The following is a 13,127-nucleotide window of genomic DNA, read 5'->3' on the forward strand; positions in this document are numbered from 1 at the left end:
TCCAGCGACACAATCCTTCGATTGACTGGTCTACTGGTGCCACCGTGGGCTGGAGCCCATTCTGCCACACTCATTGCCTGAAGTCAGCTCTGCCTGCCTAAGGACATCTTCCTGGGGGCTTGGAAATTGCCCCAGAACACTACCCCAGCCCCGCAGAGTACCAGGACCTCCGAAAGGGGTTCAGTAAGGCCCGGGCCACTTTGCTTCCGCAGCACCGACCGGTATCCAAGATGGTCAAGCCAGATGCGCTGGCATGCCGCTATAGCCCCGCGGCTACACCACCGGAAGCCGAGACCTTTCCCCCCCGCACCAAGATCATTAGCCCCTCTGCTGTTCATCCTCTGTTGCCCCGTACCCTCCGTATACTTCCTACCTTTCCTGTGTCTAGAATTAAAACCATGTCTCACAGCCCTTTGTCTCCTGTTTCCCTTGCTCCTGTCTTTGCTATAGTCCCTGTTTTCTAGTTTCCCGGTTTTGACCATTCCTGACCCTGAGCCTGCCTGCCGTCCTGTACCTTTGCCCCACTACTCTGGATTACCGACCTCTGCCTGACCTGACCATGAGTCCGCCTGTTGTCCTGTACCTTACAGCCTTTATGGATTATTGACCCCTGCCTGCCTTGACATGTTGTTTGCCTTGTTTTTTCAACACTGTCTGCACCTGGGTCATACCTTAAAACATGATACCAGCAAAAGAACATGCCAGGTGGAACAAAGTGAAAAAACCTTAGCACCTGCAGAACTCAACTCAGAGATCATTCTGCGATGTTTGCACATAATTTTCATTCATGGAGAGATAGATTTTCTTTCTTCTATGGTTGGCTGTTAGGTAACATGCTGAGAATATTGAAATTTGGGAAATCTATTACCATCATCTAAGTCCATGTATTGAGAGATATGATGGCACTTACACTGGCGGTAGATCTGTTTGAACTGCTCTCTGTATTTCAGGGTGGTCTGAAGATGTCCCACAGGTACATGACCCAGACACAGAGCCTCTACCAGGGAGGCCAGGGCACTCCGACAGCCTCCGATCACCTCACCAGCCTCAGCATCCACCTGGTTCACTTTCCAGTCCCCTGGAAAAGAGTCAGGTATCTGTAAGTATAAACATCAGCTACCTGTATAAACATTTAAAGCAGGATCTCTAAAAATAATATTTACTGTCATAAATAATCATGTCAAAAAACACTAAGATATGTAAGCAATAAGCATATATAAACCATGGTGAGCTAGTAAGCTACAATACCTCTGGTACATATCAATAGATAAGATTACACTAGTGAACATATTGTAACTATGACTATTCAGACTGATTGATTGAGACAGGAGTTGTACCATGAGACAGGAGGTGGCTGAGGGAAGACTGGGGGTCCAGCAGGTGACCAACAGGGTCGTTCTCAAACCGGGCCGCTGACTCAACCACAATGGAAGACAGGACAGAGGGGGGGAGCACCTTAGCCAGGGGGGACAGCATTCGCATAAGGTCCCCCTCTTTCCCATCCTAAAAATTTGAAATAACTCATCAATAACAATCATGATCATGTTCACACTCATTCATTCACTCACTTACTCACTCGCTCACTCACTCAATTTCTCCCTCAATCACTTATTCGCTCACTCAATTTCTGGCTCACTCATTCACTCACTCACTAGTAATGATAATTCTGATAAGTCTTCCAGTCAGCTTTTGTTAAGATGGATGCCACTAACCTGACAGATGGTCTTGATGGCAGAGTGACACAGTTCCTGAAAGCAGGTCTTTATGGTGGCATGGCTCTTCCCAATAGCTTCCACTGATGTCTCAAGGCAGCACACCACCACCTTGTCCATATCACTGGCCTGTGGAGCAAAGAGAAAATGATTGACCTCAGGGGTATATAGGGCTGGGTTATTTATACTATGTGGGGGGGATATATATTTATAATTTTCTTTGTATTCTACCAAAAAAGGACATGTTTGACTTTCAGAATAATACATTGGTCAAGCTCAGGCAATTAAATCAGTTTTAGGTGCATAATCCCATAGTTATTGCATTATCCTAACAGGGTTGATAATAGGGTGGAAATTTGGAGTCTAAATAATTCATAGCTCTATGGGTGATTGAGATTACACTAGAATAATGGTAAATACATGAAGAGGGTTTTAACGTCTATATTAAATATATTTTAACATTTTAAAATGTGATACATTGTCTATATAATTTAGCCTAACAGGGTGGAAATGTATGAGTGAGACAAACAGACTAGCATCATGAAAGATGGAAAAATAGATAAAACCGAGTGTTTATATTTACTTAGCTTTGCACCATTGTTTTCCCATTATCAGGGACACAGAAAATGTTAAATACAATAATAAACCTTTTTTTAACTAGGACTATAAAATAGCAGAGGTGGGACAAAGTCACAATTATTCAAGTCACAAGCAAGTCTCGAGTCTCAAGTCGAGTCCCAAGTAGATCGGGTCAAGAGTCGAGTCAAGTCCAAGTCGTGCATTCTAAGAGCAAGTCAAGTCGAGTCACAAGTTTTCAAGTCAAGTAAACATTTTGTTTTTAATGCAAGGACTTGTTCAACTACAAATCTTTGTCTATTTATTGAAGCTACCAGACAGCCCTTTTCATTATTTTGTCTACAACACATTTTGACTAGCCTATGTAATTGTAAAATATGAACCTTGTACCAGTCAGTAGGACATGAAATTAGCAGAAGGCTGGTTTACTTGCACAGAGTGTAGATTTATTTACGGGTCTTAGTGATCCAATGGCTAAAGAGCCAAATCATACAAAGTAGATTGGGAAAGGGGGATACCTAGTCAGTTGTACAACTGAATGCATTCAACTGAAATGTATCTTCCGCATTTAACCCAACCCCTCTGAATCAGAGAGGTGCAGGGGCTGCCATTATCGACATCCATGTCTTCGGCGCCCGGGGAACAGTGGGTTAACTGCCTTGCTCAGGGGCAGAATTACAGATTTTTACCTTGTCAGCTCGGGGATTCAATCCAGCAACCTTTCAGTTACTGGCCCAACGCTCTAACCACTAGGCTACCTGACGCCCGTTTTAGGTGCATAATCCCATAGTTATTGCATTATCCTAACAGGGTGGATAATAGGGATAATAGGGTGGACCAAATATACACAGGCAATAGCCCAAATGAAATAGTCTCTGTAGCAGGCTTAACCTGCCCTATCTGAATCGACACAGGTAGAGGGCAAGACTGTACAGCCTGGTTCCCCTTGAGAAACCAAATGGAATCTGTCTAACAAGAGCTCAAACAGGTAGGCCTAAATAATATAAGCACTTGGCCCCCAGGACCATACAATTACCAAATTTGGCAATTACAACCAATAAACTGGTTCTACAATGTAAAAAGCATTTTCCACATCCATTGTTACATTGGTACATTCGTCTTAATCAGACTTAATGATTATTAACGATATTTCAACACCATGCATACATGGAACAATCATTTTAGCTTATTCAACATTCTGACTCCAAACCATGGAGTGCAGGCCACGTAGCCTATTTCTAAAAGCCGTCTGCATTGGCCGTGCTGCACTTACACCGTAACACCATCCATACGGCGCCTCCGACCACATTTTCAGATCAAGCATACATTGGCTCATAGGACACACAAAACTCTGTGTGTGAGGGTCATTGGTACAGGGATAGATCTAGCAAGGTCTTCATTGGCTACCTCTAAAGACCCTTTCACCCAGGAGCGAAACCATACATTGAATAAACAGATCTTCTACCTCCTGAGTCTTGTGAACATTCATGTGCACAATAAACATTGCGCCCACTCTCTGAGGGTAAGAAATGGTTTGCCAAACTGAAAATGTGTGGTATTTTTTTATTTAACCTTTATTTAACTAGGCAAGTCAGTTAAGAACAAATTCTTATTTAAAATGACGACCTAGGAACAGCATATTAACTGCCTTGTTCAGGGACAGATATTTACCAGCTCTGGGATTCGATCAAGCAACCTTTCAGTTACTGGCCCAACGCTCTAACCACTAACCCAATGGTAGGGCTATCAAACAGAAATGTCTAGGTGTTGCAATAAATGGTACGAGATAGAATTATGAAACGCTAGCAATTATTGTATTATTAAACGGAATATAGATTTCCCACACAGGGCCTATGCATTTAAACGTGTGAAAGCAAGAGCAAACATTTCAACAGGAGAAAAAAAGCTCTCTCCACCGGCGGGAGTTTGGTGAAGAGTGAAGTGAAGAGCTGTGCCTATGGTGCATCTTCGCCACAGTAATAACAAATTTTAACAGCAAATTCCAAATACAAACTTCATAAGTAAATTATACATTTTAAGCAATTGTTACATAACAAAATACCAGTAGGCCTATGTTAGTAATTGCTGATGGGCTTGCAAAGTAAACAGTTAATATTCTTGATCACCAATTTTTTTCGAGCTGCATATTTATTCAGTATGGAAATCCTCTCTTCCTATAATTTGACGTTTGTGCTGCACCCGATCCTTTTGCTGTACAGCAAATCAGCAATTGTTCGCTAGCTCACCATCCGACCTGTTGTCACGACTTCCGCCGAAGTCGGTCCCTCTCCTTGTTTGGGCGGGCGTTCGGCGGTCGACGTCACCGGCCTTCTAGCAATCGCCGATCCACTTTTCATTTTCCATTTATTTTGTCTTTGTCTTACACACCTGGTTTCAATCCCCCAATTACCTATTCATTATTTAACCCTCTGTTCCCCCATGTTTGTTTGTGAGTGATTGTTTCTATGTAGGTAGGTCTGTTATTGTGGCCTCTGTTTTTGTATTGCATTTATTATATGTTGAGTTAAATACGGTTATTTACTCATATCTGCTGTCCTGCGCCTGACTCCTATACACCAGCTACACATAGACCTCCTGACACCTGTGTTGATTGACAGTTTGTTGGTCCAATCACAGTGCCGAGTGTGCATTTCACTACCCAATCCGTTGCACCTTTTTTTGCAAGGGAGATACTGCGGCTACTGTCTCTGGCTGCGTGGAGAGTAATCCACGTAAACTCTGCCACAGAATGAGTGCCAAAACATTACAAAACCTGGCTAGATCATTTCAAATCATCAGTCTCAAGTCAAAGTCGAGTCCCGAGTCTTGTTGCTCCAAGTCTGAAGTTATTTTATTTTCTATCAAGTCAAGTCTCAAGTTATCAAATTTGTGACTCGAGTCCAAGTATTTTGGACAAAAATACTCTAATGAAAGATTTTAAACAAATTATAGCTTATAATTCTCGTAGAAGTAGACAAATAACACCCTGGGACATTTTCAAAATGCATAAAATTCCCTTTCAAGATCCATATTTTTGAGTTGTTAAGGTAAAGGACACCTGACCTTATATTTAAAGCCTTTTAGAATCTACATTTTACTTTAAATAACAAGTGATATTTCCTGGGGACAGAAAAGGCACCGCATAGTAGGAAAGACACAGCCTGTTTACCTGACACAGATTGAGCCTAATCCTAGACTAAAAATAATGCTCAATAAAGAACATTGAATGTGCTCTTTAGACCAGGACTATTCTTGATTTGTGTCCTAGTGAATCTGACCAATTGTGTCCAGCTAATCAAATCTCAAAACTCTCCTAGGTTTCCTGAATGTATGACCTGGTCTGTAGGCCTATACACTCACCCTAGAGATCCTCTTCCTCAGGTCTCTGTCCAGGCTGGACCTCCACTGGGCTGACACACTCTGCAGAGAGCATTCTACCCTCAGGAAGGCATCCCACATCTACCAACACAAGGTGAACATACACATACAAACAGGTTTATAATTAACAGAAAACTGTGTACGTCTGGGAACAAATATTGTCTGCTAAGGTCTTGTATGTCTGCTAGTTTGGCTACAGTACCTCTATTTCTTTGGGGTAGCTGAGGGATTTGGACTGAGTGCCTTGTTTCAGGAGAGCATTCTGAAAAAGATTGTCTCTCCACTGGCTGAGATGTTGCAGCACGTCCCCAAGCTTGTCAGATAGCTGGAACTGCTCAGGTCTCTTCTCCTCAACATCCGGAGTCTGGGGAGGAACACACACACCATTAGGCATACTATTGGACCTCAAAGAACAACAGCGACGGCTTCCCGAGTGGAGCAGTGGTCTAAGGCGTCACTACAGACCCAGGTTCGATCCCGGGCTGTGTCGCAGCCAGCCGTGACCGAGAGACCCATGAGGCAGCGCACAATTGGCCCAGCCTCGTCTGGGTTAGGAGAGGGCTTGTATGACCTTGCAGCATTGCGCTCTAGCAACTCCTGTGGCAGGCCGGGCGCATGCACGCTGACACGGTCGCTAATTGTACGGTGTTTCCTCCGACACATTGGTGCGGCTGGCTTCCGGGTTAAGAAAGCAGTGTGTCAAGAAGCAGTGCGGCTTGGCAGGGTGGTGTTTCAGAGGACGCATGGCTCTCGACCTTCGCCTCTCCTGGGTCCGTACTGTAGTTGCAGTGATGGGACAAGACTGTAAGTACCAATTGGATATCACGAAATTGAGGAGAAAAAGGGGGGTATAAATAGAACAGCAAATTACCAGATCAACAACTACCTTGTTTGCAAGAGCAGCATCCAGAATTTCAGCCGCTTTCAGCACTAGTTGGAAGGATAGCACTGTTGCCTTGTACAACGGGACAAGTCGCGCCATCCGGCAAGTGCTCTTCAGAACACTGATGCAACTCAAGAGGATGGACTCCACGTACCCAGAATCTGCTAGCCTATAAACAAAAGCCACACATACAATAGCAGAATAATATAACACTCAAAGGACTCATGCTCACAGATCTCAAATTCCAATACCTTTCCTTCTCCTCTTCAACTTTCTCCAGTACAAAGCACAGGATCTCTTGAGTAACCTGGAAGTTGAAATAATAATGTCACAAATGAATATTTAAAGATCCACCACAATAGCACTACTCTTTAACTGAGTAACCTTATCAGATATTAATCATCCATAACTTACTTCTACATTGTATTGTGTTTTGACATCAGTATTCTCCCCATACTGTCGAAGCCTGTACAGCAGGCTCTGGATCATGTGTTCTGGAGGTATGCTCTTCAGGGTGGAGAATTTCGGAAGGTCCTCAAAGGCCACCAGGGACAGCCAGCTGGTCCAAACCAGAGGCATCTCTTTAGCCACAGAAATGTGATTCTGGATCAAAGTGAGCATCATCCTGCAAAGAGGAAAGTGTCATCAATGTTATGCATGTTTGAGGTCAATGTACTGTAAAGTCTTTCTCCTGAGAAAAAGAAGAAATGTGAACTAACTGGAATAATAGTCTAATTGAACACATATATGCAGAGTTAGAAATATTAATATTTTTGGTTAAATTTCACTCCACAATGATACAATTATTCACAATACAGATTTTAAAAAGCACATTGTGGACGACTCAAATTGGGTTTTGAGACACTTTGAGGGACAATTGGACAAACCTTCTTTTGTCAGAAAAGCTTCTGATCCTCTCTCTGAAGTTGTTGAACTTAACATTTTCAAGCCCTGCCCAGTTCATCTCCTCTATAGTAGGACCAAGCCTGCCAGCGTCTGCTCCCGGCTGTCTGAGCGTGTGCAGTAGAGGAATGAGCAGGGGAAGCTCCGAGACCAGCCTCTGTACGCAGTTGTTGATCATACCAATCACAAGGCTGTGGAGACAAAGAAAGACAGATGAACAGATTTCACCCAACATATAGACAGGGTTGCTGTAATCAAACAACACAATATAAACATAGCATCTGAAACTCACTTTTGTGGAAAAGAGAAGACATTTCTAATTTCCTCTATGTTTCTGCTGTCAAGTGCAGTGTGTGAGGATACTAGGTGGCATAGTTTTGCCCAGCCCTTCACCCCAAGATCTATCTGACAAGCTTGGCAGACACTGAACAAAGAGAAGCCAAACACTAGAGGGTTGTTGACAGTCTGGCTCTTCTGCGATGTTCCCTGGGACTCAGCATGCAACAGCTGCAGCAAATGCTCAGAAATCAACTCTGACACCTTTATTCAACAAAAAAAAAGAAAAATAAAGAAAACGTTGAATGTGTGCTATTGGATCTAATGGTCATACTGTTTTCTTGAAATGCCATTACAATATCATTACACACTGTAAATGTCCCACTCACCTTAACCAAAGGGGGTTTGACATTTCCTGGGTAGACCACCTGTTGAACAGCTGATGAGTAACTCCTCTGGAAATGATGCAAGAGCTGAGCAAACTGCACAGTGCTCTCCTGGTTGGGTGGATCCCATTTCTGTAAAATGTGGTCTAATAGTAGATGGGCAGAGGCTTGCCAGGCATCAGCCATACCCTTTATTTGTGATTGGAACAAATCTATCCACCCTTGGAAGGACCACCTTGACTCCAGCCGATGAATATGACCCTCGTAAAGGTGCAACTCTGGAAACAATGGAAAATAATCAGTATCATACTCAATGTAACATACAAGGTAATTGTTAACTTCTAAAAATAGATATAAAATGTTTTCCTCTTACGCTTTACTTGTGAATCATTTGGAATTTGAATATTCCTTGTGGCCATCTCCACAATCTCTTTCTGCCTTTGCTGCACCTGATATTGGTAAGTCAACATTTGTCCCCTGTGTATTGAGCTTTCCGGTACTGAGAGACTTGCTTCTATTAGATAGCCTTGCTGACATAGACCTCTAAAGAATAAATTAAAAACAAATTTGCAAACAATGATAATTATCGCTATGTGTGTATTGTGTGGTTTATGTAGCCGATAAACAGTAAAATATTCTCATCAATCCAACATCACCAGTAAGGAGAAAAGTATTCATACTCACACGAAATGAGTCATTTCAAGCGCATGAGTGACACCTTGATGACATAACAAGAGCGTGTCATATTCTTGGTTGAATCTGAACTTTTTGTCCAGCACAGCATAGATATGAAAGGTGAACATAGGAATCCCAGGAGGAATCCTTACTGGGGACCGCTCTCTGATGAAGGAGAGAAAATAAAAGAAGACCGAAAATGTTGAGTGACTAGTTACAGTAATAAAGAAGTAATAACAGTATACTTGTTATGTGTCGCGTCATGTGTTATGTTACTCATTGTACTCAGGTAATAACAGCATGCCATAAGCTTATTGCCAGCTTACCGACATCCTCTACTCTTAGAATCCTTTTTGCATTGATTTGAAGTCTGAGGACTCAGCTCCTTCGACCCCTTCTGAGTCTTTATTTTATTTTCCGCTGTAGCTTCTGCATAAGACTTGGTAGTTAATTTGACTCCATGTTTTACTTGGCAGGCTGTGGGACTCCCTGAGCTTTCTCCTGAATGTTGTAGCCCTTTCTCTGATTCGGGCTTACTCTTTACCTCTTCGGTAGAGTTTGGATTCTCCCTCTTAGGTGGTTCTGATGCTCCTCCTTCACTGCCTGCTCCATCACTGTTCTGTGTTTGCTCATTCATTGGCTGAGTGGTGTCAGCATGTTCATCTGTCATTGGTTGAGTGGAATCAGAGGGTTCTGTCTGTGTCTGCTGTGTGTTCTGAACAACTATAGGGGTCTGAGTCGCCCGGTTCTTGCCTTTAGGTTTATTTGTTTGAGTCTGGACCTGAACTCTCTTAGCATCCTTGACATGTGTTGGTTTTGTATCATTAGTCTGATGCATGGACTGGTCCTGTTGTTGACTGGTTTCAGCTTGGTGATCTTGGTCGTGTTCTTGTGTCTGTGTTTCCAAGGTTTGACACACCTGGTCGGTTTGGGTCTCCGTCTCCCCTTTTTCCAGTGTACTCTGAGTCTGAGGATCCCTGTCAGCTTGATTTTTCATTCCTTTATTTTTTCTTCTGTTACCTCTCCTTGTCTTCTTCTTCATATCCTGATCTCTCCTGGGGGACTTTGCTTGGCCCTGTTGACAACAACAAAAAAGTCAGCAATGAGCAGGTATGTCAGTTTCTCTTTTAAATCAGGACAATATGTACTGTTTCATTCATTGTTGATGATTGTACAATGAAAGACATAGGCGCACGGGGTTCCGTGTGGCAGAGCACAGCGCTTACAACCATTATTTTACCAGGTAAGTTGACTGAGAACACATTCTCATTTACAGCAACAACCTGGGGAATAGTTACAGGGAAGGGGATGAATGAGCCAATTGTAAGTTGGGGGTGATTAGGTGACCATGATGGTATGAAGGACAGCTTGGGAATTTAGCCAGGACACCAGGGTTAACACCCCTACTCTTACGATAAGTGCCATGGGATCTTTAATGACCTCAGAGAGTCAGGACACCCGTTTAACATCCCATCCAAAAGACAGCACCCTACACAGGGCAATGTCCCCAACCACTGCCCTGGGGCATTGGGATATTTTTTAGACCAGAGGAAAGAGTACCTCCTACTGGCCCTCCAACACCACTTCCAGCAGCATCTGGTCTCCCATCCAGGGACTGACAAGGACCAACCCTGCTTAGCTTCAGAAGCAAGCCAGCAGTGGGATGCAGGGTGGTATGCTGCTGGCTGTGGGTTTGATTCCCACGGGGGACCAGTACAGGAAAAAGTACAGAAATGTATCCACTCACTACTGTAAGTTGCTCTGGATAAGAGCATCTGCTAAATGATGTAAATGTAAAAATGAAAGGTGGTTGGTGGTCATGTGTCACCTGCTGTCCCTCTGTCTTGGGTCTCTTAGTGACAGTGTCCTTCTCAGCAGTTACCTCCATGTTGTGCCGATGTGTCCCTGTTGGCACCCCAGGGCCACGGCACTGCTGGGACAAGGACCCATGGTCTCCTTGGGGACTACTGTCACCTGAACCAAGCTCCATCTGCAGAGCTGCTGGCCAGCCCACAAGGCCAGGATATATAGCTCTGTATCCTCTCTGGTAGGTTTGGACGTTAAAGACACTCTCTTAATCTCTCACTACAGATGGAGAATAATACAAATTAAATGTTCTAATGGAAGCAATATCTAACTACTTCAGAAAGAAACGTACTGTGTTTAGAGATTTTAGGGAACAGGCAAAACAGCAACAACTGCGCTGCCGTTGCTGTCCCGCCCCATATATAGCTGCAGTAAAATTACTTCCTCAATCAGTTTGTCAGATGGAAGTTGCCAAGTTTCTGTTTCCTCGATTTCTCTGTTTATGACTATACTATGAGTATGGGAGTTCTTTCCTAAGAAATTGCTTGGTTACTTATTTAAAATGTCATACAAAATATTGTATTTCCCTCTAAAGATTTACTAGTTACATGCGTATTTAACTTGTCTAACAATTGACCGTCTCTTTATAGACAAATTTTTTTTTTGAATATTTCTAATAAACGGTAACATCACAGCCTACAACTAGAAAAAGCTGTGAGAAAACAGGCGGCACTTCCTTACCTGACAAATGTGTTCTCTGCTACAATACCTGACAAATGTGTTCTCTGCTACAATACTATTCAGACATCTGTCCGTTGCATCAATACAACCACTAAAGTGGGATACATTTGCCAATACCTTCTAACACTCACCAGCCAACATTCATAAACTCCACCCTTTACCTAACTCGAGGGATCGTCGCGAAACATCTTTCATGTTTAACTGGACATGTGAACGTAAAGTTATCTTCATTTAAAGCGGGTTGGTCAGTGTATGACAGTCCCTTATGTTTTGCCTTTCAGTTTCATTTCTTACCAACTGAGCCTGTGTTTTTTCCAAACTAGAAACCTAAACATATTCAGTCACGCCCACTATGATTTACACGCATTCATTAAAGCGCTTTTCCGTAAATGTTTGTCATTATTTAACACTCATTCAACCGTAACTTAACCAGAAGACCTTTATTATGTCTGCAATAAGCAGCTGATCTAGGATATGCTTGGCACCCCAAATACATGTAGGCCTATGCCTATTTTCAGGTAAAATGCTGATTCCAGATCTGTGCCTAGGGGTAACTTTATCCTTTGAAGAATAGCTCAATAGGCTAATGATTTATATAATTTGCAGATTAAAAGTAATTATATCAATAATATCATTCATATGCAGATGTGAAACTGTGATGATAGGCCAATACAATAGTAGAATAAGACAATAATCTGATAAAAACAACACATGACATATGACTGTACTGTAAAATATCAAATGATCAATCAAGCCCTCACAGGAAACCCCATTGAAGCAAGGCACAAACTTGTAATATTGTCATTGGACACACTGTGGCGCCACCTATCGACAAAAAGGTTATCAGATTCATCCATAGGTTCACATTGTCACCAACATTTTGTGTAAAAATGAGAAATAGCTAAATAATATTTATAACTTGTCTCCCACAATTTGAGTCCATTGACGGAAAGGGGAAAGCATTACATTTGTACTGTATAGCCAGCTCATTGTTTTTAAAATTCTTTAGTGCTTAGAGAGAATGAGTGTCATTTTCACCACTGAGTTTAAGGTGGAGAGAGTATTTAAGTGTTTGGTCACAGTCCAATCCCTTAGACCTGGGCACCATCAGCAGGTATCTTGACTCTCCGGACCACCACCCGGTTCCTGCGTCCCTGTGATCTAGTACCAGTGCTGGTACCTGTTCCCTCTCCAGTTCCGGTCAGCATGATGCTCTGGTTCTCCTCATCTGGTGTCAGTGGGCGGGTCTCTGCTCTTCTCTGGGAAGGGCTTCTTCCTGCCCTCGCGTCGTCCACGAACGCCTCAACACCCTCAAACTTGGTGGTCAGCTCCCCCAGGCGCTCCTTCAGGGCATTGAATTCCTTGTAGAGGTCTCCCAAGGCATCCGATAGAGGAGGGATCCTGCAGGAAGGGAGTGATTGGGTGAGGGGGAAAAAGTGTAATGAGGAGTTCATTACGGTTCAAAAACAAGTTATATGTTATAAAGTCGTATTGTGTCTGTTATAACAAAGGGATCTGACTGACAAACACTAAAGCTAAAAGGTACATTTCCAAAGTAATGGGCTTTGTAATAGTTACAGTGAAGTATGTTACCTTTATATTGATCAAATCATACAGTATGTTAATTTTCAGAGCTTACCAATGAACTTCTGATCTAAATACCTACTGAACGTATCTACAAAGGATTCTACCCACCTCCCGTAGTCAGGCAGCACAGTGCTGTGGTCGTTGAGGAGAAGGTCTTTCACTTGGGTCATGATGGCAAACTTCCAGTTGTCCAACACCAGGGTG

General features: G+C 42.9%; 1 protein-coding gene across 2 annotated transcripts in view; it reads right to left on the reverse strand.

Annotated features, from left to right (window-relative positions):
• rnf213b (ring finger protein 213b) overlaps nucleotides 1-11,461 on the reverse strand; it is a 71,245-nt gene extending 59,784 nt beyond the window's left edge. For both annotated transcript variants that reach the window (XM_029699024.1, XM_029699025.1), the window contains exons 1-16: nucleotides 11,337-11,461; nucleotides 10,618-10,874; nucleotides 9,116-9,864; nucleotides 8,799-8,954; nucleotides 8,488-8,657; nucleotides 8,118-8,392; nucleotides 7,745-7,992; nucleotides 7,437-7,643; nucleotides 6,964-7,174; nucleotides 6,801-6,856; nucleotides 6,553-6,718; nucleotides 5,869-6,030; nucleotides 5,649-5,747; nucleotides 1,713-1,841; nucleotides 1,338-1,503; nucleotides 911-1,078 (exon numbers count right to left, since the gene is read on the reverse strand). In XM_029699024.1, coding sequence (XP_029554884.1) covers nucleotides 911-1,078; nucleotides 1,338-1,503; nucleotides 1,713-1,841; nucleotides 5,649-5,747; nucleotides 5,869-6,030; nucleotides 6,553-6,718; nucleotides 6,801-6,856; nucleotides 6,964-7,174; nucleotides 7,437-7,643; nucleotides 7,745-7,992; nucleotides 8,118-8,392; nucleotides 8,488-8,657; nucleotides 8,799-8,954; nucleotides 9,116-9,864; nucleotides 10,618-10,779 — 3,124 coding nt within the window. In that variant the 5' untranslated portion in view covers nucleotides 10,780-10,874; nucleotides 11,337-11,461. The remainder of the gene's footprint in view (nucleotides 1-910; nucleotides 1,079-1,337; nucleotides 1,504-1,712; nucleotides 1,842-5,648; nucleotides 5,748-5,868; nucleotides 6,031-6,552; nucleotides 6,719-6,800; nucleotides 6,857-6,963; nucleotides 7,175-7,436; nucleotides 7,644-7,744; nucleotides 7,993-8,117; nucleotides 8,393-8,487; nucleotides 8,658-8,798; nucleotides 8,955-9,115; nucleotides 9,865-10,617; nucleotides 10,875-11,336) is intronic.
• Between the last annotated feature and the right edge of the window lie 1,666 nt (nucleotides 11,462-13,127).

Source organism: Salmo trutta, chromosome 18, assembly GCF_901001165.1.
Source record: "Salmo trutta chromosome 18, fSalTru1.1, whole genome shotgun sequence".
NCBI lineage: Eukaryota > Metazoa > Chordata > Actinopteri > Salmoniformes > Salmonidae > Salmo > Salmo trutta.